Source organism: Pavona decussata, unplaced genomic scaffold (genome assembly GCF_977016875.1).
Source record: "Pavona decussata unplaced genomic scaffold, jaPavDecu1.1 SCAFFOLD_54, whole genome shotgun sequence".
Taxonomy (NCBI): Eukaryota; Metazoa; Cnidaria; class Anthozoa; order Scleractinia; family Agariciidae; genus Pavona; species Pavona decussata.
This window is the reverse complement of record NW_028145476.1, coordinates 172501-198971: the sequence shown is the minus strand read 5'-3', so window position 1 is coordinate 198971 and position 26471 is coordinate 172501. Positions and strand designations below refer to the sequence as shown.

Here is a 26471-nt window from a genome sequence, read left to right as displayed (position 1 = left end):
ATTCATTCTCATACTGAAATCATGTACGGTATAATAAACAGAAACTCAATACACAGCGTTCATCGCACAGTACCTGGTAACGGCAAGGACGATCATTCCATTTTCCTGTTGAAACTTCACCTAAACATAATAAAAGTACAAAAAGAGAGAAGGGGAAGCTTTCATGTAAATTGTCGCACTTCAGGATTGCATGTAATGATAATTACCTTAGAAAAGAGCGCTACATTTTCTCATTTGAACTTCCAGAGTGTTTTCACCAGTTGCAACACTGATTCAGAACTCAGAATAATCTAACACAGCATAATAAACAACGCCAGAAGAAACCTGTGATCGACAATTTTCATTTCACTGTCATTGTCTGCTTACCCATCCAAATTCAATTGTATCCCTCGCGTGATACAATCAGCAGTTGTTGTCCGCGCGGGATACATTCAGCAGTTGTTGCCTTCGCTTGATACAATAAATAAGTGAAGATTCATGCAGGGGCTTCAGTTTTCAAGAGTAAATGTTGCAATCAATTTTTACATTCATTGTAAATGACGGAGATCTCTTAAAATTTTAACTGGTCGGCTTCAACTAGTTGTGTTTAGCATTCGGCATAACGATGTTTTTTTCGGACGTATACGGTTTACGGCTTTGCTACTGCGCCAATGTTCTGCGCATCTCGGGACGATCCAAGAAACCCTAATTTCTTTAAGACGGTGTCTACTAATTCAAAGGAATTTTTGCGCAGTTTATGGCTATGCTAGAAAACGGAAAATCTAAGCAAGGCCGTAGTAAAATCCAAAAAGAAAATTGGGAGTAACCACACAATTTTCAGAGATCAGTTAAGCTTCAATTAAAAAAAAAAAAAAAAAAAAAAAAAAAAAAATGCCATATATTGTTATATATTTAGACGGATTTTTATAATTATTGTTGCTTAATTACCTCTGAAAAATGCATGGCTAGCCCCAATTTTCTTTTTGGATTTCAAAATCTCTTGCTAAGATCTGCTTTTTCCACATAGTTATAAAGCGTGTAAAATACTTCTGTATTAGTAGGCACCATCCTTAAGTTGCCATTTGTTTCTATTCCCTCTGTTAAAGTGGGAGCGGTCGCTAACAATAGTGTATGCGGAGTAGGCGTGGCTTATGACGCCAATATTGGAGGTAAATCTTAGTTCTCAGCCCCATTTTCTCATGTGGTCAGCTATTAGACCATGATTGAAAGATTTCTGATCAGAAAAGACCGACACGGTGAAAATCCCCCTTCACAAACAAATAAACAGCAAACAAAACGCTAGCAAACAAACAGACCAACAGATAAACGGCAAGTAACCGAGCACACGATAAAGCAAACAAAAGAAGTACTAGAAATACGTGACTCGCAAAACCTCGCGAAGCTGGGGCTGGGTGGAAAGCCCTCTTTACATCAAACGAGGAGATTAGAAGGCGCATAATATTTTTTTTTTGATGAGCATAGTGTTTTCGTAGTTCCACGGGCTAGTTTGCGGTTGAAACTCTATTTCTGTCGCGACGTAATATACAACGGGCGTGCAGCGCTGTCGTGTTCGATGAATTTATTTCCCACGGAAAATTATTTACCGCGGCCACAAAGCGTGTAATTTCTTTAATGCACTCTTTCACAAAAAAGATTTCTAAAAGAAAGGGAAAAGATTCTGGGGAGATGGTTCTGTATCCAGTGAATATTGATGAACATTGCAGTTGAAATTTGATCATGCACGCATATTTTTTTGCGATGTATGCAAATTTTGCTCCAGACGACGCCAGACAGTCTGACGTCATTGTGCGGACACCTTCAAAGATATAAACATATATATATATATATATAAATATATTTTTCGCTCGAATTCGCGCGGCTTAGCTCCGCTCGGGCCGGCTCGGCCCGACAAATTTATTAACCTCGCTACGCTCGGGCCTTCGGCCCTCGCTTCGCGAGGAACTAAACAACCACGCTAGTATTGGAAAGAGACCTTATCCGGTGCGGCTAGATTTAAAAAAAAAAAAATTATGGACATTTACCCTTGCAAAGCAAAGCCGTTATAATATAATTAAGACGATAACTTAACGGAGAAGTCATATTTGCTGTTGTTACGTTTACTCGCATTAAAAAAGAACAGCCGAACGTTCACGAAGGACAGCGGCCGTAGACTAAAATCTCTCATAAGAGGATATTCAGTCGTCGTCTCAACCAGAAACAAGTACCATGGGCGGGTTGTGCAAACGATTTTCAGACGGGGTTTAACCACGGTCTAAGCTCATTTCAATCTGGCCAACCAGAATAGGTAGACGTGCTCTCTTGTAAACCCTGTCAAAATGCATGTTGCAGTGGCTACAATAGACACGCAATTATCTACTTAAAATGAACCATTTACGAAGAGATACATGGTTGTTCTAGTTGACTTCAACCTCGCTACTTTACGCGAGCGGGCCTTCAGGATATCCAGTTATAGAGAGTTCGACTGTACCTTGCTGAAGAAAAAATTAAGAAATAAAATGCACAGAAATTAACTTTTCTATGCCAATGTTTTAGGTGTAAGAATGTTAGACGGTCAGGCGACCGATGTGCTGGAAGGCAGCTCGCTGAGTTTTCAATCCGAGTACATTGACATCTACAGCAACTGTTGGGGTCCAAAGGATGATGGCAAAACATTCGGTAAACCGGGAAAGCTTGCTCAAGAAGTGCTTATGCAGGGAGCTTTGAAGGTAAACTGATCTAACATTCATAAGTCTTACCCAGTTTAGTTAACTGACACAAGTTTTGAAAGTTACATAAATTTGCTTTTATTACACCATTGGAGAAAACACATCATTTTTTGACGACTTGTTGTAGTCAATCGTAATCGGACGTCAATCGTCCATATATTTCCGATATCGACTTCGTGTACAGACTGTGCACGACCCGAGTAAGGGACCGTATACCGGTAATCTAATGCAGTGTTTGCAGTTTATCGTGAACAGGGACTGATTAGCGACTAGCTGTGACTTCTTCTCAAAGATGATTTACTTTCCAATTGTAGGGCCGCGGTGGTAAGGGTAACATCTATGTATGGGCAACTGGTAATGGAGGTCTAACAGATGACGACTGTAACTGTGATGGCTACACGACCAGTATATACACCATATCAGTTGGATGTATTGGTGATCATGGATTATCGGCTTACTACACCGAGTTGTGCTCGTCTACGTTAGCTGTGACTTTCAATGGAGGATCACACAGGGAGAAGGAAGAAAACAAAATGGTATGGCTAAGCGATGAAATTCTTAACCCTTTAAGCCCACAGTGATGAGCATCAAATTTCAAAGCTAACTAATCCTAGTTCCTTTGCACTTGCAGAGTACTTGTTAACAAAACTGGACTATTATCCATTCACACAAATATGTTTAATGGCTGTTGAAAGTGACACTAAAAATTGGTGAAACTGCCTCTTAAAACATTCATAGAAATTTTCATTACTTGAGTTGAAAACTTAATATTAGAAGGCAAGAATTTATGAATGAGCATTGTCGTTTTTTTGACTGAAGGAGAGTGACTCCATGGGGCTCTAAATCCTATTGAGATCATGGGAAACCGAATTAGTGATGATGGTTTGATTTGGTGTCATGCTATAGTAGTCAAGGTCCCAAAAATGTTAGTTGGGGGAGGGCTCTCAAAAATGAGTTTGAAGCCATGAATAATTCGTGAAATTCAAAACAGTGAAACTATCAGTTTGTTTGGCAAAAGACTTAAAAAATTCCTTCTATCTAAGTTAAATTGACTCTTTGTTGAGCTACACACCTTTTCTTTACCTTTTCTTTTTTTTCTTCCTTTCCTTTTTTTTTTTTTTTTTTCTTCTTTAAAAGAAAAAAAAATTTAATTGGAAATTTCAATCAGTACCCTTAACTTCTATGGTTTATCCAATAGTTCTAGGAAGCCTATAGTTAATAAGCCCCCGGCTTCTATATAGGCTTCCTAGCCTTTAACACATTTAATATTGTAAATAGTCAAGTATGAATATTGTAATAGTAAGAATATTGTGTGTCGTCTATAATGTATTTATGTTGTATTTTTTTGTTAATGGCAAATAAATTGAATTGAATTGAATTTCTTAGGTCATACAAGAAAGCAACAGTCCTTCCAGGGTAACCTGTTTATCTTGTTTTAGGTCACTACGGACCTACATCACAAGTGCACAGAAGAGTTCAAAGGCACGCCGTCTGCTGCGCCACTGGCTGCAGGAATGTTTGCTCTTGTTATACAGGCAAAGTGAGTACATGTTTCGCTTTTGTTTTTCAAGCGACTTAGGTACAAAAAAGAAAAAAACCACTTTTTACAGCTTCTTTTCGTTGCTTGTTAAATTAATTTTTGTCGCGCTTAATCAGCTACGTTACTATGAAGACAATCCGAGTTGACATTTCAGCTGTGTATCTTTATGAACTCTGTCTATTATGCTGCGTAGACTTTGATGATTTTTCAACTATTAATTTAACGTTCAGAGAGCGTTAAGGAAAACACCGGTCAATCAGACCAAGTTTAGGTAAGACCAAGAAATAAAACGAGAGAGCCAAGTACAACTATTCTATTTCCTTTAAAAACTCAGGCTTTGAAAATAAGTGATAGTAAATGTGTATCGGCAAAAAAAAAAACCTTGAGTAGCTAGTGCACCATGCAATCCGATTGCCGACAATTTCACAGGGGATGCTCCCTTATACTGTACCTACATAGTTATAAACCACCATGAAAAGTATGGTTTTTGGTATCGATTTTAACCATTTTGTTTTGAAATTCTGAAAACGGGTATAGACTTTGGAAGTCAGGTCTGAAGAGGGCAATCGGAACATTGTGTATTTCGGCCTGAAATAGGGTCAGGGTTTGAAGAAGCAGGCGGCATTTCAACACAAAAACGTCCGAGAAGAAGCCCCCCCCCCCCCACCCCTTCCCCGGGTGAAAATTGCCATTCCCTTTGGTGAGTATGATATTACACCGAAATTTAGATCCGACGAGCCGTCTTATGATGACCTAGTATTGACTTCAATAGACCTTCATTACACATGTTGAGTCTCAGGAGAATAAAAGTTTTGCTTTTACACGGCAAGCCTCGCACTGAATTTGTGCCTGGCCGAGGCTTGCCGTGTGAAAACAAAACTTTTTATTCCCCCGAGAATCAGCATGGCCGCCGAGTGATAAGGGTCTCTTTAATCTGAAATCACTTGTCACTCAGAGTCTGTTTAAATAATTTGCCATTATTTATTAACAATTACTGAGCAGTGTACCTGAACTCATCCACCGGTCTCATTAATTGTTTTTTTTTCTAGCCCCAATCTTTCTTGGCGAGATGTCCAGCGTCTTGTAGTGGAAACTGCCCAGGTTACGAGTCCAGTCGATGAAGGCTGGATGAAGAATGGAGCTGGTTATCATTTTAATCATAAGTTTGGCTTTGGGAGGTTAGATGCCACGGCAATGGTCAAACGAGCGAAAACTTGGAAGAGTGTGGCACCACAAAGAACCTGCCACGGACCCTCAAGTCAAACACAACAGTGAGTCACGGTATCTGTTTTGTTTTCAACTGTAGCTCCGTCAGCAGAAAAACAGACAGAGAAAACAGAGAGATCTCAAAATTGTCAACGCCGGAAGGAAATTCAAGAGAAAATATCGAGAACGTTATACCTGCCAGCTTACCCTAAGGGCTTATTTTCTCGTTTCCTCGGCTATGGTTCGGTTATTAATGAGAATTAAGTGCAAAGTCAAGGGCACATTAACGACAAGAAAATATCGGACCTGTTTAATGATAAACTATGAATTTGGCGTTTGATAGTTTTGCTAAAAAATGTGTCTGTTTTGGCTCATCAGGTTGACCAAAAAACTCTTAGCTATAGTCTTTACGTTGTTGCCGTTACTACTAAATGCTGGCATACATTGCTTATGTGGCATACATCACTTATTTGGCATACATTTTTGGATTGTTAGTGCAGTAGCCACGACCTCTATAAAGTAATTAGGGAAGTTCAGATTAGAGTACGAAACGAGATTGAGTACGAGTATGTAAGACTTTCAAATTTCGTATCAGTCCCATCCCCAGAACTCTCGTTCCTTCCCGTTGTTTACCAGCAGATAAAAGGACCCTAGAAACAAGATTGGTGGGAGAAGCGCTTATTTAAACCACGCAAATCTCGAAATGGTAGTCAAATCTGAAGGTCCCTAATAAGTGGCAAAGGACTGCTTACTGCAGGAGTGGCCTTGTCGACCGCCTGTCGTCGGACTAACACCGAGTCTCCTATCCGTATTTCAAGGGTTTTGACATACCTATTGTTGTCTGCATAACCTTTTATTTGCATCTTCTTCTCAAGATCTCTCTTGCACAGCTCTTCAAAATTATGTGCACGGGGAGTAACTCCAATGGGAAGCCTGGTGCAGAACTTGCGGCTAGGGTACATCAGGTCTGCTGGAGCGATCTTGGTGGTGCAATGCGGCGTTGCCCTATAGGCGCGGAGGAATCCGCTTGAAATTTGATCCCATCAGTTGGCTAATTTAATAAAACTTCTTTAGTATCCTCATGAATTGCTCGGCCTCCCCGTTAGATTCAGGGGTGTCTTCCGCTCATGAGGAAAACCCAAATACTTGCTAAAGTCACTGAAGTCTTTCCCATTGAACGGGAGTCCGTTGTCGGTGCTTACCGACACGAATATGCTAAGCGAGGCGAAGGTTTTGTCCAGCTTGGGTATCACTGCTCTAGCACTGGTTGAGGTAACGAACTCTAACTCTGCCCATCTGGACTGCTTGCAAACGGTGACCAGCAGGTACTCTCTGCGAGCTTGACCACCTTATCACGCATGGAATTGGGAACTACTATTCGTGTTCCTCGAACTAGTAGTCCTCCTACAACAGCCACCTCAGTGAAGATGAAGTCATACTACGGCCCGAGCGTGCCCTTCTCTCGGGCGGTGAAGAATCCTCCAGCTATGGCTTCCTTCAGGCTCGAAAGTTTTGTGTCTGCAAGTGTTTCCTCTAGCAACTCCTGCCAGGTAACTGGTTCCGGCACGGACGAATTCACAATTGCCATGATATCATTCTTGAATTCGTCCTCGGTCTCTCTCAGCTCGAACTCAGCTTACTTATACTGCTGGGATGGCCCTGCTGCACAACCAACGGCTCTGGAAGTCGAGAGTTGTAGTCTGCTTCATTGTTCTCAGACTCCGCATTCTTTCCCGGTACATAGTTTACGCGATAATTGAAGCCTTGACGGCGAACCCGCATCATCTCTATGCGGAGTGGCGCTTTCGTTCTGCAGCCTGACAGTATTGGCACCAACGGTTTGTGTTCGGTATCTACCTCAAAATATATCTCTCAGGCCGTAAAGGTTTATCTGATTAGCAAAGATTCCTCACTCGATTGCTTTGGCCTCGTTCTCTAGCTGTGAGTACCTGCTTTCAGTGTCTGAATGCTCCTGAGCGATGCGTGACAGGTCTCCATCGCTTGGCCAGAGGATCAGACTGCTTCATGGTGGCTACCATTCCACCTGGCCCGGCATCCGTCTTCAGCCTTTTCTTGATTTGCAGGTCAAAGTACGCCATCACTATGTCCTCTGTGAGCATTGCTTTTACCTGTTCAAATGACTGTTGGCTCTCTGGTGTCCACTGGGAGTTAATGTCATCCTTAATCAGATTTCGCAGTGGAGCAGTCACCTTCCATAAAATCTGCGTTAGCTCCCGCGAAGAACAGGAAGGAGCGAACCTCGACTGCTGACTGAGTCTTTTTGCTTTCAGAGCTGCCACCTGTCTGGGTCCGGCGAAATGCCTTCACTAGAGAACACTTTTCCAAAGAACTAAACAGCTCGGAGATTGAGCCTACTTTTTTACAAATTAAGTGTGAGCCCATCCTCGCGCCACAACTGCAGTACATGCCTAAGTGCTTCGTCATGTTACAGCGGTGCTACGCCAAAGACTAGGATGTCTACCACCTTACAGACCTCTTCATCTCGGCTGTGCTGTTGACTCCCAAGTGCAGTCTCTCGAACCGTTTTAGCCCCCTGTGTGTGTAGAAAGTGGTTACCTTCGTGCGTTCCTTGGCCAGCTCCAACTTCATGTACCCGTCGTTCGTGTCCAGGTGGGAGAAATATTTGGCATCATTGAGTTTCGTCTCCAGTTCCCTTAAGGCGGGGATGTCATGCCTGGTTCTCTTGATGTACTTGTTGGTGTCCGTCATGTTCAGGTTTGCCTTAATGTTTTCTCCTTCCTTCTTTGGGTCGAGGACGACATTGCTGCACCAGTCAGTTGGTTCATCTCCTGCATCTTCAATGATGTCCATTTCCTCCCATTTGTGGAGAATCTGATCAAACTTATCTTTGAGCGGTAGGGATATTGTCCTCTGTTTCTGTACAGCGCCTTTTACGTCTGGGTCCACGTGCAACTTTATCTTGACTCCTTTTAACTTTCCTAAGCCCGAGAACACATCCTTGTACCCCTCAATCAGGTCGACTGTGGCTTGTCTATTCTCTCCCATGACAGGTAGTGGCGTGCTACGTTCGGCAGCCTGACGGCTTAGCAATGCAGTGTCCCCTTGACCTTTAACGACGTACACAGGCTCTGCGATCTCCTTCTCTCCCCGAGTAAGTGTTGCTGCAAATTTTGCCCCTTTCCTTCTCCGGAGTAACTCCTAATCGCTACGCTAGTGGGCTGCAGGGTACATTTGGTTTGGAGCTTCCCATAGTGATTTTCGGTAACTACGGTGACATCAGCCTGAGTATCCAGGTGTAGGCTGATGGAAATGCCATTGATGTTAAGAGCTACCGTTGGGTTTTGCGACTTCCTTCCTTCAACTGGTAGAGATACACCTCCTCTAGTGTCTCCTCTTCCTGAGACACATAGTACGCATTTGTCTCTTGCTCAAGCTCGACTGAGTTGGCTTGCTTGTCCTTGCCTTCATTACTTGCCTTGTTACACATGCGGGAAAGTGGTTCAAACGCCCACACTTAAGGCATCTCCTTCCAGTGGCTGGGCAGGCATTCTTGTTCACGTGTGCCTCATTACCACACTTGATGCAGCCGGGCCTGGCCGAGCGGCCAGCGGTTTGGTCTGGGCCCTTACTTCTCGTACTGTATCGGCCTGGTCTACTAACTCGCTTCGCCACTGGATCATCCTTAGCCTGGCTGTAAACCGTATCACCGGCTTTCATCATTTGACTGCCTAATGATTTCGCTTCGAAGCTCGTTGCCGGTTTTCACTACTGTCAACATGACGATAGCATTGTCTAGTGTAATAGGGAAGACACAATGAAGCTCCTGCTCCCTGCATTTAGTCTCGAAATCAGCGAAGTACATGTTGGGTGTCCATTCCGTGTTGAAAAACTTGTATAACTTCAAAGTGTTGTTGTGATTTGCCTTGAAGTGTTGATCCAGTTTTTCGATTTGCGACTTGTAATCCGCAGGGCTGTTCCGACAGTGTTTGGATTAACTTTTGTAACTCCTCTCCGCCAACTAACAGCAGTAAATCGAGCTTGTCGTCGTTTGTGACTGCCATCCATCGAGTGGCTCCCTTGAAACGATCTTTCCATAACTTTCACGCCTTTTCTCGTTTCCCTGGCTCTCCACCCAAACTCAAGGCTCCGACGCTTGCTTTTACGTTGGCAAGAATTCCTGAATTTCCTTTCTGGCTGGTTGCTGCTTGGTCGCGCATTTTGTTTTATCCTCGTCGCCAATTTAATGGTCGAACCATAGAAACACAAAAGCTGCCGTGCTGGCATCAACCCAACAAAGGTAACCGGGCCTGCAGAGTCCCAGCATGCAATAGGCCTAGTGCTCACTCCTAACAGTACGATATTACATTTTACAATCTTTCTGTTTTCTGCTATTCAAGTTCATTTAAAGGGGCACTATCACGAAGAGTTTGCTAAATGTTGGTCAAGAGTGCTCAAATATTTGACTAAGAACCTCTTCTCTAGCATGAAATTGCTCTTAGAGAAGGCCTATGAAAGAGATATGAAACGATTTAAAATCCCTTTTTGGCCCTTTTTCCAAAATACATAAGAGGAACTTGAAAAAGTTGGCCAATTTTTTCAAGGTGCAATCCATTTCCATCCTAGCCATCTGCAGCCAAAGATGAATGATACTAGTTTCTGTGCACTAGTAGGGTTATTGTTAACATAAATGAACCATTATTTTGACATTTTCATCTTCACAAATGTGTTTGTTGGGTATTCAAAGTGACACTAAAAGTAAATGACACTGCTCTTTTAAGTCCATTTGCATTTGAGATACCTTAATTCATACAAGCGTATAACGTTGGTTCGAAAAAGGTGTCCTCTTGTGAAAGATTAATTTGAGATTGAGACTGAAAATGATTCTGTTTTACAGGGAGATTCCCGCTGGCGGAACCCTGTCAATCACCATCGACACCATTGCCTGCGATGGAACTGATAAGGAAATCACTAAGCTGGAACACGTGACCCTAACCGTCAGCTTCCAGCACCGGCGACGTGGTGACGTCAGCATTGACCTGTTCACGCCGAGCGGGACTAGGAACGAAATGCTTTCTACTCGGCGCTATGATGATTCAAAAAATGGTCTTCACGATTGGACATTTATGACCGTGCACAACTGGGGAGAGAATCCCAAGGGAGTGTGGCTGATGAATGTTACTGATAACATCGCTACGTTGAATAAGGGTGTAGACGTGAATGGATATCTGCAACACGATACCAGTAAACAGGAGGCGGACGTGGAAGACCTAGAAGAAGAGGTGAATTTGGCTTTTAGAGTGGTTTTCAATACAGTTTCGTAAATCAAATATCAAAGTTATTCTGGCAAACACGAGAACGCAAATAGCGTAATGAACCAAGCAGAACTCGAATCAAATTTATGCAACCGGCGTCAAGCGCGGGAAAACGCGTGCGAACCGGTGACGATTTGTTTTGGTTTTGCTTCTCATTGGCTTAGAAAAAACCGCGAGTTTTGGTAACCATTCACGGAATGTAGTAAACCCAGCAAACGCGACCCCACTTTAGACACTGTAATTGATAACCGCTCGTTAAAATGATTAAACTTAAAATTTTTAAAAGATAGCATCCACGACCGACCGGCGTATTTGTTTCATAAAAGGAATCTCAAAACGAAATAAGCCCACTAAACTGCGAGTTTGCCTCGTGTGTGCTCATTTGTAGTTATCGTAAAGAAACAGATTTATGGCCTGTTGGTTGTTTGATACGATACGTTCCTAATTGTGAGCGCCGTTTTCACCGTTCACAATTTACATTAGTAAAATTCGGTGAAGAATGAGGCCGAAAAGATTACGGAAACGCTCCGTCTGTTGGAATTGAATAGAAAATTGCAAAGGCTAAGTCATCGGCTTGGGACGAATTTGATGCTATGTCTGGGGCAACAATTCTAAAACTGCCCAACATCTCCCCCATTAAGAGTCAACCATATTACACTTTTATCTAACTTGTCACTAACTTTCTTCTTCTCGCTAAATTAAAGGTTATTGACGATGAAAAGAAAACTCAAGAATTAGAATCCAAAAAGGCTGGAAAGAACGGAGACTTCAATGGGGCTTCATGGGATGCGCCCTACCCGGAGGGGGTGAAAAAACACAAGATTCACACACCGGCCGAGCTTCCAGAGAACAAGGTAAACAGCGGCGAGGACGAAGAAGAGAAAAACAATGGTGAGTTTAGATAGTTATGAGAAACTACATGACGGTTTATAGTTCACACACGTTGACAGTATGGTGATATTCCATTCACCAAGACAGTTGTGTAGTTCTGTGTCAAGTCTGTATGGTCGTTCCATTTTGTCCTTGAACTAGCTAGCATAGAAGAGCCAATTCAATTTTTGGAATGCTAATAAACCTTTATTATTATTATTATTATTATTATTATTATTAGAACTGGGGACATGGTTTACTGTAAGGCGCAATAAGACGGCGGCAATTCGATGGAAGCATATGATATCAGCAATAGGAAACTGAAAACAGTCTAGCTTTCATTTCAAGAGTCACACTTCAGGACATTTTTTTCACCCGGCTTGTACTGTGAAACTCCGTTTTTAACCGCCAACGACGCTCCACCGGCCATCAAATTTTGGTCGTATTTGCTGAGTTGTGTCAAATCACGATAGTCCACAAAAGGAAGGAGAAGAAGGGAGGAAAACCAAACAACAAAATAGCTATAGAATTAATGTGTTTGCTTTCAAAGTTTAAGCTATTTTGCATTTCAAATTTTGTATAAACTGAGTAATTTTGTAATGAATTGACACGTTGGGACTCTAAATGGCGGACTTAAGTCGTATTAACGAAGTGGTCGGATTAAAGGGTGGTCCTATGGCGCGATCCCCTGTAATCACATTTTATTGCTCCCGACTAAACTCATTGGTGCAAGGATTAACGCGCAGTTTCATCTTGTTGTGTGTTGACTGGACACAGCCTTGAAAATATACATTAAACGTTAAAATATCGCCCCTAAGTGGCTGACTTTTTGTCTCAAAGCACCAGGCAATTCAGAAGCCGAGGAATGGGGAGACTATGACCCAGGAACGTTCGACACCTTTCTCCCAGAAGAATTTCAAGATGGAGTAGGAATGAGCCAAAATCCTGGAGCTTTCTACACCTCGTACGAAACGCCGGACGTTACTCAGGAAAACAATAACTACCAAATAACAGCCGCTGCTAAAAAGACGCTTCAAGACGACGACGAAACTGGTGACGATGAAAGTGACAAGGTTTACGGGTATGATCGGTACATTTACACGAACGAACCTAGCAAGATATCCCAGAGCAAACGAACGGATACAGATTATCAAGGGCAGAGAGTGCAGGTCACAACGGAAGAGACCGGCTCTCAGCGAGTGCAGGTCAATAATGGTTTTCAAGAGGAGTTTGTTCCCGGGTTAAATCCCGAATCAGGGAGGATAAGCTCGGGCGTGTTTCTAGAATGGAAATTGACATTTTACGGGACTGGTCCCGATGATAGCGTGTCAGGTTACGGCGATGATGACGATGACAATGATGCCACGCGCGCGTCTGACATAGATTTAGATTTATAGTGCGTAGCAATCGTTCGCCTTTTTTTTATGTTTATGAATGTTAATTAACCAATTCGCTCACAAGCCGTACGCAAGTGTAAAGGTGGCGGAAAGCAATCGGTAACATAAAAAGCATTTCAGTTACATCTTACTAGCTATGTTTATATAATCGATGCTTAGACTCAAAAGCTAGCGCCACTTTTTAAACCAAAACAAACCGCGCCACAGGAAGGGACTCATTAGCAATTGTAATTGAATACTTCTCAAGTTAGGGGTTTATTGCTGGTACAAAATCAACAGTTATAACCACTCTTATATTTTCAAAAACAGCATCACGGGAAAAAACGTCTGCTTAGTGACATGTGAAAACTGAATTACAGCCAGCCATACTTTAGGATTTTCTGGAAAAAAAAGTTGTACAAAACCTGAAAAATAACTCCTAGGAAACGTACTTCTCACTCAATATATGTATATGGTCACAATTAATTAAAGATTTCTTCCAACGAGTCAAGAATTAGAACCACAACTCGCCCAAGAAACTATTTGTAAAGGTGGGCGACAGGTGAATACTTAACTCTGGATAACAACTTTTGAAAAAAAGCAGTTTAATAAAGTTTCTTAAACCAAAACAAAGTAACGATACCCTGGCAAATCAGAACTGACCCAAACAACACCATGAACAAGGCTGAACGTAAAGAGAATACACGTGAGAGGGACAGCACATGTGAAAGAAAGCGAATTGTGTGCATATTCCAGTTCTTAGGTTTGCTAAATACTTGTTATAGGTAGTGCACTTCCTCATATTTTCTTGATTGTTATGTTTAGTTGAATAACCATTGTTTTCGTTGAATGCGGTGATCTTTAATGATGTTTGACTTAAGACGTAAACATTCCTTCGTGTATGCCTGCTTAGCTTTCTGCGGATGAAAGGTTCTTTTTAAGCATTCAAGACTGTAATGTGACTATATTCACATATGAAACTCAGGTCTGGCTCAGATGTGCCAAAAGCAACAACATGGTACGGCAGTGGTTTGTCAGCGGTACGGCGACTGAATCAATTCTGTGAGGCAGATTAAAATGAAGCAGCGCAAAAACCTTTAAGGTACTGCAGAAGTTGTTTCATATGCCTTTCATGGCTCGAACTTAATGCAGTAAATACACTTTTGTATTTTTTTGACACATAGTAGGACTCTGGTTCAGTGACCAGTCAAGCATGAAAGTTGGACGCGCTTGCAAGAGGCGGGACGAGTTCGGTTTGACATAAAGTGCGACGTTTCAATCAGCTTTCGTCCCAGAATAGCACCAAAGTCGAGGCTGGTCGAGTAACGTGCGCCGTCTGAATGAGCCTGTTGCTTTTACTGCGCTGTCAATAACAAGTGGACTCTGTAGTTCAAGATTCAACTAACCGTTACGTTTTTGCTGCCTGCCTGCCTCAATCTTTGAGCGGACTTCTAAGAAAACAAAATGTTTGGCTCAATGGGGTGGAAAGTTCATGTTCGTGCGCTGTGATTGGCAGATTTCGATCCTCTTTATCAGTTTCTGTATTTTTTGCGGTCAGCCGGTTGTCGCCGTAATTATGATCGACAGCAGTAAAACAAGGAAGCAAATTGTTAGTTGGGATTGAAGTTTAGAGTCCGTATGTTATTGAAAGGCGCAGTAAGTCGAATTGAATTAAACTAGGTACGGCGCTTGCCATATACGGCGTCTGAACCAGGCCTCTTTAATGAAAACGTTAGTCAGTGATTTTTAGTTGGTAGACCTGTCCTTTCGCTGCTCAAGTTTAATATTTTTGAAAAAAAGCAAAATAAACTTTGTTAAATGTTAAAGGATCGTTCATGAATTTGAGTGGTCATCGATTTGAGTTTCTGGTGTGGACGTGAGAATTTTAACTTCAGCTGAAGATTCATTTTTTGTCAGGACACGTTGACTCTTTTAGCTTTCTGGGGAAGTGTCACTGGTGATTTCGAATTTTCATTAATTTCATTTCAGGGTTTTCTATCTTAAACAGGGTATTTGATTTTGTTATGTTTTGTCTTAAAGGGGGTATCTTTTTCAAATTGGATTCAATTAATAATTGAGAATGTCTTAATAGGGTACTAAAGTGTGACGTCACAAATACTTGAATTTTTTAAATTATACAATTTCCTAAGATTCTCGGAAAGAATACAATGAGAAATTACTACTTGCCAAAAATCAACAGCTTATTCACCCTTATCTCAAGTTGGGAGGGGGGGGGATGGGAGGGGGGCAGAGATATTGGCAATCAGGTATGCTCCAATGACTCCACACAAACCCTACTAAACTGAAACAAAATTAGAAGGATTTATGTGGAGTCATCCGAGCATAACAGCGCCAATATCTCACCCCCAAATTGTAAGAAGATGCTGTGTTTTGGCAAGTAGGTTATGTTTATTGTGCTCTTTTAGGATATCTTAGTAAATCTCGTAATTTCACAAATTAAGTTTTGTGACGTCATCACTTAAGTACTCTAATCTGTCAGCGATGGTTTGCAGTTGAGGCAAAACCAAGTTGCCGATAGCATAAATTGTAACTGCAGTACCATCTGTCAGTGACTGTCGGGCCAGCGTTTATCACGTCCAAAGGCACTTCCCCAGCGAAACTTCTGAGTCCCCGTGGGTTTAGTTGATATAAATAGCGTTTATTAAAAACTGGATCATTGTATAATGCAATTCCAGGGTTTTGATTGGCTGAGCGGCCATGGTATATGAGCCATTATACCATGCCCGAGAAGTAGCGACCATAAATTGTTTTCTGGTTGCTCTTGAAAAGGAAATCAGCAAGGCCTACCAATATTACTTGATTGTTTTTAACAAAACAATTATTCCACTCGCACTTCTTGGATATGACATGATTATAGCCAACTCGGCGTTGGCTATCTATAATCTCATATCCAACGCGCGCTCGTGGAATAATTGTTAAATAGACAGCGCAGATAATTTTCAACACCCCGATGTATCATACCGTTGTTTATTTAATAATAGCTAAGTCTACTAATTCACGATTTATTAATGTCGCCGAGAAACGTATCCATTACATCTCACTAAAATATTTTAGAATCAATGTTTGTCTTCGTCATTGATAGCTTATTCAATTCTCAATCAGTCTTCCTTCTTTTTTGAATATGATGTACAATATGTCCTAGCTGGTGATTTTGGAATTTTAATCAATAAAATATGACAATTTCGTATATAGACTCCGCAGTCTCTCAAGGCCCAAGGGAAGTGGTAGGGAGGCAGAGTAGGTGTTACGTACATTTGAAGGGCACTCAGTCACCCTAAAAAAGCTTTCCCTGTCCTTATGGTCTCCTATATTGAACGGAAATTCGACCTTCCTGAGGTCTGTGTTAATCATCACTGTTCGGTATAGGTAAGTGATGGCCTTCCTGGAAAATGGATGTCATGCTTTGGTTTAATTTCTATTGAATAGAAGATCTGGTTTAATTCTCCTGTGGCTTTCCTGTAGTGGTTAGCAAATCTCACCAGCTGCATAGCCACAGGCTGAACGAAAAAAAAAATTAAAAATAATCGCCTAGTGCGAAAATTAGCAAAATCGTAAACTGATCAGTCCAGTTTCTCTTCACACCTAACATTTTGCGTCACACGTTATTAGAAAGCAGTGTTACTTCGCTCCACCGAATTCTAGGAAAACGTCATCACCAATAAGAACAAAAGGTGCCCAGTATTTTGGATCACTGTACTCATCAGATTCTCTCATAAATTTAACGGCTTGGTTAAGAGACTCGCTAGCACTTCGTCCCTCAGCAAGGTGATAGTAGAAACTTCTCATGAACTCCAGTGTGGCCTCATCATCGATCGCCCACAGTGTCACCAGAACAGACCGAGCCCCAGCACCCATGAAGGCACGCGCAATACCAACTACACCTTCGGCTTTGACCCTTCCTCGACCACTGTGACAACAACTAAGTACGACAAGTCTTGCGCGGAGCTGAACATTTAACACATCTTTCATTCGTAGCACATAATCGTCTTTTTTGGGAATAGGGCAGGTTCGATGTGGATTTGGCGTTAGAGCAATTTCACCAGTTTCCATGCAACCATGTGCCGCACTCAGTCGTCTCAACACCTCATCTTTCGTGGCCTCTTCGCCAATGAGGGGGCTTTCCTTCAGAAGTTTGCCAATCATTTCCGCCTCCTTCCTGGCGAATGGAAGCTGTTTCAGGAGAACGTTCCCGTGGCCATCAGTAACTTCGGCTACCCATGGGTCTCCCACGAGCATTGCACCATTTCTACTGTGGTAATCCTCTGGGCAATCAGCAATTAGTTTCAAACTGGTCAGCGATGGAATCACCCGGATTTTGAACGATTCACAGAGGAACTTGGAATCTGAATCCAAGAATGCAGCATAAGGAGCTAGCCACAATGGCCCATCTGGAACAATGATAAGTTGATTACCTTGGACCAGGCCTGTAAACGGTTTAATGGCAATGTTGTACAATGTGTGTAGAGAACTATTCTGCTGTAGTGAATGCTCTGTGCTGTCATCAGCTGAATTCTCCTCTGTGGATTGGCGGTCTTCTCTCAGAGAATCCATGGAACGATCCTCGCATCTAACGCCAACTTGAACACCAATCTCTTTGTAGGCAGTTTCTATAAGCTCCTGCAAGTAGGTCTTGACATTATCCAACGCAAATGGATCGTCAATTTCCTTTCGGACAAAACGGGCCGCTCTCTCTTCAGAATGTACCCAGGAATGAAGGGCACCACTATCAGCAGCTTGAGAAACTGTAGTGGATGGAACAAAGCTCAGCACGTCCAAATCATTTATTTCTCGACCATTTGATCCAGGTTGACTTCTTAGAATACCGTACTTTGTTCTAATGAGGTCAGTTAGAGCTTGCGCTCTTCCTTCTTCGGCAGCCAAGAGAGCGTCACCAAATTTTCCCAGTTTTAAAAGAGTTCTCCACAAGGCATTGTATGCAATCTGATTTGTATCTCGAAATCCAATTTTCCACTCATCTTCTGTCTGAAGAAGACTTCTCACTTCATTAAATTTGTTCACGCTAAACTGGTAATTTTGTAACGCCTTAGGTAAACTTTCTAATAGTTCAAAGCTGCGTCCTAATGCACAGTAGGCGCGACCTTCCCCAGACCTGTCTTGCACTTCTTTGGCAATATTAAGGCTTAGAGTGTGATAGTGTATGGCTTTCTCGAAATTATGGAGAATTCGGAAAATGTTGCCAAGATTCAAATAAGCACACTCCTCTGCTGCCCTGTTTCCCTGTGCTTTAGCAATGTCAAGGGATTTTGTGAAAAACTCCTTGGCTTTTTCGATATCCCCGAGACACTGATAAGCAGCACCAAGATTCGTATATCCTGTTCTTTCTCCAGACTTGTTCCCAGTTTGTTTAGCAATGCTAAGACCTTGCTCCTGGTATTTTATGGCGTTTCTAAAATCCCTTAGACTGCTAAACGCAATCCCGAGATTACAGCAAGCAGTCCCTTCCCCGGGTTTACTTCCTACTTCTTTGGCAATACGAAGATGTAGTTTGTGGTAGTAGATGGCCCTTTCAAAATCTCCGAGACTTTGAAAAGCGATACCGAGGTGGGAATACTCACGCCCTTCCTCATCCTTGTCATTGACCTCTTTGGCAATGCTGAGGCTGAGTTGGTAGTATTCAATGGCTTTTTTGAAATCGCAGAGTCCGTCAAAAGCAACTCCAATATTGCCATATGCACGTCCTTCCCCAGCGTAGTCTCCCACTTGTTTTGCACTACTAAGATGTAGATTGTGGCAAGCTATGGCTTTTTTGAAATTACCGAGATACTGAAAATCACTGCCAAGATTGCCATACGCTTGACCTTCCGCGGCAATTTCACCCAAATCTTTGGCAATCTCAAGATGCTGGTTGTGGTAGTCTATGGCTTTTTGGAAATCGCTAAGACAGTAAAAAGCATTGCCAAGATTAGCATACGCAATACCCTCACCAGATTTGTTTCCCAGCTCCTTCGCAATGCTCAGAGCCTTGCGGTGGTATTCGATAGCTTTTTTGAAATCCCCGAGATTGCGAACACTATTGCCAAGATTGCCATACGCCGCACCTTCTGCAGCCTTGTCACTTAAGTCTTTGGCAATGTTCAAATGAAGGTTGTGGTAGACAATGGACGTTTTGAAATCACCGAGTCCGCCAAAGGCGTTGCCAAGTTGAGAATAGGCAGTTCCTTCCATGGATTTGCTTCCAACTTCTTTGGCAATACCAAGACACAAGTTTTGATACTCCAATGCTTTTTGGAAATCACCAAGGCTAAAAAAAGCGTTCCCGAGTCTGCCATACGCTCTTCCTTTTGCAGCTTGGTTTCCCAGGGCTTTGGCAACATTTAAGTGTAGGTTGTGATAGTATACGGCTTTTTGAAAATCACCGAGACGCTGAAACGCTGTTCCAAGATTACCATACGCAGCGCCTTGCAACGATTCGCTCCCAATGGACTTGCCAATTTCAAGAGCTAGATTGTTGTAATCAATGCACTTTTGGAAATCACCAACACTGCTGCAAACACTGCCAAGATTGCAATATGCGTGTCCTTCAAGTGATTTATCACAACTTCTTTAGCAATTGTAAGACAAAGGCTTAGATTATCTTTTGCATCTTTAAAATCGCCGAGACCATAGAAGGCAGTGCCAAGATTACCATACGCAAACCCTTCCTGCGCCCTGTCTCCCAGCTCTTGCGCAATGGTCAAGTGATATTTGTGGTAAACTAATGATTTTTTGAAGTCTCCGTGATTGCGAAAAGCACTGCCAAGATTACCATATGCAATCCCTTCCTGAACCCTGTCTCCCATCTCTTGCGCAACAGTCAAGTGATATTCGTAATAAGCTATTCCTTCATCACTGGCGTTCAAATGTTTATGCTCTGAAAGCCTAGTTGATTGCTGAATTGAAACAGCTACCTGTTAGATAAAAGCGTGTATTGTTTTTGTGATCAGAAGTATTTTGGTCAATATCCCCCCGAATTACTCAAAACAAAGGAACATGCAATAGTACAAAAATCAACCAAACAAAAAGTCAAACAATTAAGTTTAAAACAAACAAAACCTTAAGCTAAAAACCTAAAACAAAAGCATCACATCAAAGGAGAGAGTAGAAGTAGTTGCTAAATGTTTTAGGTGAGGCCACTGGGAGCTCAATTTATATACAGCTAAGATAATTAACAATATTTCCATATTTAAAATGAACAGATTTGGGAAATGTCACTCAAAAATAAGGATAAAGACTTTTTGTGCAATAAGCGATTATACCCAGGAAGCTATGATCAAATGGCATAAATGGATTGGCTCTGACAAAGCTTCATCGCTCGAAACGTCAGCTGTTTTAAGATCACTTTAGTGTTATTCTATCACTTTTAATTCCTTCTTTTAATGTTGGTGTTTTGCTGAATTTTTGGAGAAATATGGCCACGTTGGCCACTGTTCAGAAATCATGAGACAATTGTCATAGAGACATCACATCCTATTGCGAACCTCAAAGAAAACATTTTTGGGCATGCTATCTATTTTTACGTTTTCATTGTTAGAACATTAATACTGGTGAGTTAAGGAGGGGGAAAGATGCCTCCTCCGCAGACCCCATAAGACGTACAAAAAGCCTAGTCGAGAGAGAGTTAAAAGGGTTGTGTGTGTACGATAACACAGCAAAGCTTGAGCTATTCGAATTCGTTATCTTGACAATCATCTTCCTCCTCCTCCTCCTCCTGCTCATCATCATCATCATCATCATCATCATCATCATAATAATAATAATAATAATAATAATAATAATAATAATAATAATAATAATCATCATCATCTCATTTTCTGAGGTATGCGCACGTTATGTGATAATCTCACCATGTCTTTCGAAGTTTTATTTTCAGACTTAGCCTTTGGTTTCTCTTCTCCCGCGTCTTGCTGTCTGTTTACTTCTTTTAAAGAACTGCTCCTTAATTTCAACAACGTCTGGTTTGTCTCGTCAATCTTCTAATAGTCAAGGTGTTTAATTTTGTTTTCCATACATTGTTTAATAAGAATGCTGACGCGGTAAGTTCTTATAAGTGGATTGTTCATATGAGAGTTGCTTTAATTTTCTGTGTAATCCGCTTGGTAAAATCAGCCTAGAGACTGAATACAAGGACTTTTATGACAGCAGGTTAGCCATTGATCTTAGACTTTCGTTTCGATTAAAAATGACACTTATCTTATCTATTTTCGGTCTTTCACTTTCGTCAGTCAATAAACAGTTCTTGGCGGGTTGACTTGAATGGTTTCCGTTCGTATAGACTGGGAAGAGGACCACAAGTTAAATTGTAAAATGAAAGATCATAAACTAGAAGTGACTGTAAAAATTTGCCAATCTTCCAGGTTTGGAAGCTATTTGCATTTCGCCAAACTTTTAGGTTTAATGCGGGCGAAATGTTCTCTAAACAGGCGATGGGTGGCCTAGTAGCGATGGCGTTGAATTATCGACCGATTGAAAAACTGCAGGGTTAATTATTTATGTAAGGATACTGCCAATCCTTTGTCACACCACGTGATGGCTTCTTCGAACTGATGCAAATGAACACAAGCAGTCGCCCCTGATGAAGAAAACGTGTAAACATTAAATACAAGCCGCAAGCGGTACGACAGTTTTTTGGACAACATATTGCGAGTGAGATATTAATTTTTATGATATAGACAGGAGCGGAAATACACCGCTCATAAAATGTATACGAAACTACATCCGGGATCCGAGTGGCGTTTTCTCATATCCACTCTAGTGAGGATATTGACGACGTCATTTCCCACTTTTTCGCGGTTGTTTGAAGAAGAAGAAGAAGAAGAAGAAGAACCTTTATTGGTTCATACCGCTCAGGGTCAGTCCCTTCAGATGCAAAAAGCTGTCTGTTTAATGGGAAAAACAACCTTGAAAATTTGTCTTAATTATATGTTTTATCAAGAAGTACTCCTCTCTTCCCCGTCGAACGTTTTCTCTTCTTTCCTTTTTTTTCTCTCTGTAAAATTCTATTATGGTACAATGCACAAAATTAAAAACTGACTCATTGGACGAAAAAAAAAAAAAAAAAAAAAAATATATATATATATATATATTTATATAAGATCGTTTTCTGTTAATGTCCTGTATCTTAATTTTTGTAGTATTTGTAAACTTTGCAGTTTTATGTATTGAAAACTAAGCATTCTAATACTATTAGTTATAAAAGTAATATTACTGTTAATAATTTTATGTTAGCATTGTAAAATGTATTATCACAATTATCCTGTTGAAAGAAAACAATTAAAAAAAAAAAAGCTGTCTGTTTTCAATGGGAGCCCTGAGCACAACAATGTGATGTTTGTGCAAACAGTTGGCGAAAAATGACGAGGGATAAATTTGTCTATATAATAAAGAAAAGAAAATTCAGGTTGGTTTGAAGATATGAATTTTATTTTCTCGTGTTAAAAAGAACATTTTACTCACTCGCTGCGCTTGTTCGTAAAGTATTGTTTTTAGCACTCGAAAATAAGTTCATATCTTCGCGCCGCCGTGTAATATCCTCTATTTATTAAGAGGTAATTTACTAGATTTCTAGTGTTACTATTTAGGCCATTCCAGAAAACAGGACCTCTAAAACTTAGAGATCGTCTGCCAAATTCAGTATTTATGCGTCTCATTTTCAGTAAAAGACCTCTCCGGTCAGATTCATAGGCTTCGAAATATAACGACAGTCTTTTTTCTGAAATGTTGATCACAACCCTTAAACATTTCCACTGCTACCCTTTTCTTATATATATAGGCTAGGTTGTGCCATTTAAGGAGTTTTAGAATTTGGTGATTAGCATAATTGGTGGGAATGTCATGAATCTGTCGAGGAGCTTTTATATGTAGTTTCTCAATATCTTCAAAGGGGGCTCAAGCAGAAGGAGCCTCTGTGGAGTAGAGAGGGCTATGTCACCTTAGTAACAAGAAGTCATACCTCTTACAATCGCCTTCACGAAAGTTGGTTGTAATTCACTAGCAGATGTTGCGTCATTCAGTAAATGATGATAATTCCCTATGTAAAAATCAAGACGTCGTTAAGGAAGGAATGAAAAACTACTCAATTAATGTCACACTCATTAACTTGGCGCCACCTTTCATATTGTAGAAGGAGGCTTGTTGGAGAGAGAAGATTATTTCACTGATTGCGAGTTTTGCATGAGAAAAAAGGAAATGCCTTTTTTTCCAAAGTTTTTTTCACACAGCTTACTGACTGAAAGAGCAATAACGAATTGAGTGTCACAGAATAAGTCTTTTTTTAGGTAAGATCATTTCTTAGGACAATTATACTAATTGCCCAAGTTTTAATATAGACAAACTGACTTATGTTTTAACCATTAGTAAACCTCAGTTTTGAAGTCTATCTTCTATGCTTCCTAACGTGAGAAGGGGGGAGGGAAGGGGAGGGAACTTAATGAGAGTGACGAGGGAAGGGTGGTGGTGTGGGAGTGTTGGGGTATAAAAAACCCCTCAAAATAAAAACCGGGGGCTTTTTTGAGAGGACTAAATAGAGAGGGAAGGGGATTTTATTACAATTTTTTTTTACGGTAAAAAGCAGATGTGGTTTTATTAATCAAAGGTGTTTGTCCCCAAACTGGAGGACCAGTAACGTGCTCTCCCTTTCGCCCTGACTAATCGGACAGTCATTTGTAAAGAGGACACATCACTATGGTGACTAGGACATTTACACTAGCTTCTGCAAACTCTAACAAAGCAGTGGTCTTTAAGACTTCCGAACCCCCTTAAATACTGAGTGACGATTAGAAACCGAAATAAAAATAAAATAATGAAAATAAAAATAAAATATGATAAAAAACGATTTAGAGAAACATTTCAACAAGAAAATTAACGATAGTAAAACAGCATGACGTTTCGACGACTTCTTATCGTCATTGTCAAATGAATAAAATGGAAATAACGGAAAGGCATATTTATAGGTATTGAAAGTGAGAAAAGAAATAATTAATTGACTTTATGTAAGTGTCGAAGTATTTAGTACTGAATTGCTAATTGGAGGCACTATAAATCAATGAAATATATACAAACTGAATATAACATTAGCTAAGAATCTCAACCGTTGGTGGAAGGCAAACCATTTGGCTATCTACAAAGCATGGCCTTGGGTTTGAAAACGCGGCTACCGTGAAACAAATCCGAAACACCAAACGGTAACAAAACACTCATTTGTAAAGCTCAAGGATAATAATGGCCAGGACACCGTCATCGTTCCAGAGCAGTCACCTAGCCTGGGGCCCAGTTTCACACCAACGCAACGCTCCAAGAAACGGACATATCTCGTTAGTGGGCAATCAACTTAATCAAAAGGGCTTCCATTCAGTGCGAGAATTTGGACTTTACTTTGACCTGAATAAGGCTTCTTACCCGAATAAAAATGAGCAATCGCCCTGTTATTGTACGGTTTGGCCTTCATGTCGTCATCCCTGCAATTCACTTTAATCCCTTCAGTGTAGTAGTTGATGGCGTCGTTGAAATCCCTGTTCCTGTATGCATCATTTCCTTCATTCTTGTACACCTCTGCTATTGCTAAAATGTCGGATTGAAGTCTGTTTATCACTGTGCTCATATATTATTAATAATATATCAATCACTTTGTCTCCTGGGGTCAGATCCACGAAGCCCTTCTAAGTTAAGGTGTATCCGAAGTATTGCTTCTGAACAATAGCCTATTGTTATAATGACAATAGGCTACTGTTAAGAAACAATACTTAAAGATAAATATTAACTTAGGAGGGCTTTGCGAATTTTAACACAGCGGATATTTAAGCTACGGAGTTAAAAAGGTGAGGTCTTATTCCATATGATCTCTGCCTTTTTACACAACGACCGACCAGCGTCCTTAGTGATCATATAGAAAGATAGGGCGCAGCACTCATGTAACCATAGTGATTGCACTTTTTCACCTGCTCTAATTGGTTGAAAATATTTACAAGTACAGTAAATTTTCCATGGCTGATATTGGGCCGTCTTCCCGCCCTCCCGCTCACAGGTGAGGTGAGATTTATAGAAGGACCTCGTAAAAATTGTGATAATTAAACTGAATGAAAGATGCGAAAGATCGAATTTTTTTAAAGTTATAGCGAATGAATATCGACAAAAGTACGCAGCCCGGAAAAATCCATTTTAAAGGAAGAAAGGCTCAGAGCAACGGAACGTTTTTGGTGTATAGTTCATTTGTTATCGGTAAGCTCTTTTTTGCTGACAATTTGGGAGGAAATATTGTATTTCAAGGATTACATATCGCTTAATGAACAGAAGTAGCTTGTTTGCCGATGGAAATGTTCCGTGTATCACTAGAAATCATATATCAGAGAGGCGTTTATTTGAATTTTTACTCAAAAACCCATGGTAAGCCCTAGCAAAAGGCTGATAATATAATCGACTTTCAGCCTCAGCTACCTGTGCTTGTCAAAACAACAACCAAAAGTCAAATGCTTTGTTTATAGTGGAAATGCACTTAGCTACCCAGCTAGTTTATAGGCTTTCTACTCTAAAATAGCGGGAAACAATTGATTCTATTATTTGCTCTTGTGTACGCAGATAATTCACATTATGGCGTCAATTGTTTGAACCGCCACACAAACAGAGAACAAATGGCTTTATTGAACCCAAGGAACAATTTTAGTCAACAAATCCTCACCTCTTAAAGTGTCGTCATCAAAGTCCAGTGCCTTATCGGACGATGATGTGACGTCACTTTCATGATCATCTTTGACTGGAGGATTCGCCATGGATGCTGGGAGGTTAAAAACTGCATTAGAATATAAATTCCCTTTATAGAGAGGGGATTCCCTTATTTCAAATAACTGCAATCAGTATATTACACTTTTTAGCCATATAGTTAACAATTATCCTGCGAAAACGTGCGGGATATCACCTTATACGAAGCCGACGAGACCGTAGGCTGAGCTGGCAAAAATAAGAGGATATTCCGCAAGATTGAGCAGGATAATTGTCTTCTTATTTAACGCATTGATAAAAAAGCACAGCTTTATTGCAGAAATGCTGGAGATTATCTTTATTTTGCCAGTTTTCTTCCCGACACGAAATTACGTATATCGCAGGATATCCGTTGACTACGGACGACGAATATTCAGTACACCATGACCATATTTGGGCAGTGTTACAATGTGTTGAAAAATAAGGTGGAATTGGATTAAGGACGGCGCGTACTTATACAGAAGTATTAATATTTGCTCCGTTTTAGAAGATACGGAAAAAAAAGCAGATGTTAGCAAGTGCTATTGGAATACAATAAGAAAATTGGGGAAATCAGGCATTTTTTAGAGATAAAAAAGTTACAACAATTCTAAAAGCACCAAACTACAAAACAGTGAATGGTATTTATCTATAGTTGAACTCAATTATCTCTGAAAAATGAGGGGTTGTTCCTAATTCTCTTTTCGGATTCCCATAACCCTTGCCAAGG

The 26471-nt window shown here is 40.8% G+C and overlaps 1 protein-coding gene and 1 pseudogene across 1 annotated transcript; one reads left to right on the top strand and one right to left on the bottom strand.

The window, feature by feature from the left end:
* The first annotated feature begins 21 nt into the window (after positions 1–21).
* LOC146480202 (PC3-like endoprotease variant A) lies at positions 22–13370 on the top strand. The gene is made up of 9 exons (XM_085109961.1): positions 22–28; positions 1086–1148; positions 2533–2705; positions 3020–3241; positions 4145–4245; positions 5295–5516; positions 10328–10712; positions 11450–11636; positions 12456–13370. Exons 1-9 carry the CDS (start codon positions 22–24, stop codon positions 13010–13012), a joined length of 1917 nt encoding a protein of 638 aa, XP_084966087.1. The 3' UTR covers positions 13013–13370.
* A 2932-nt stretch (positions 13371–16302) lies between these two features.
* Positions 16303–25773, bottom strand: LOC146480201 (uncharacterized; annotated as a pseudogene).
* Between the last annotated feature and the right edge of the window lie 698 nt (positions 25774–26471).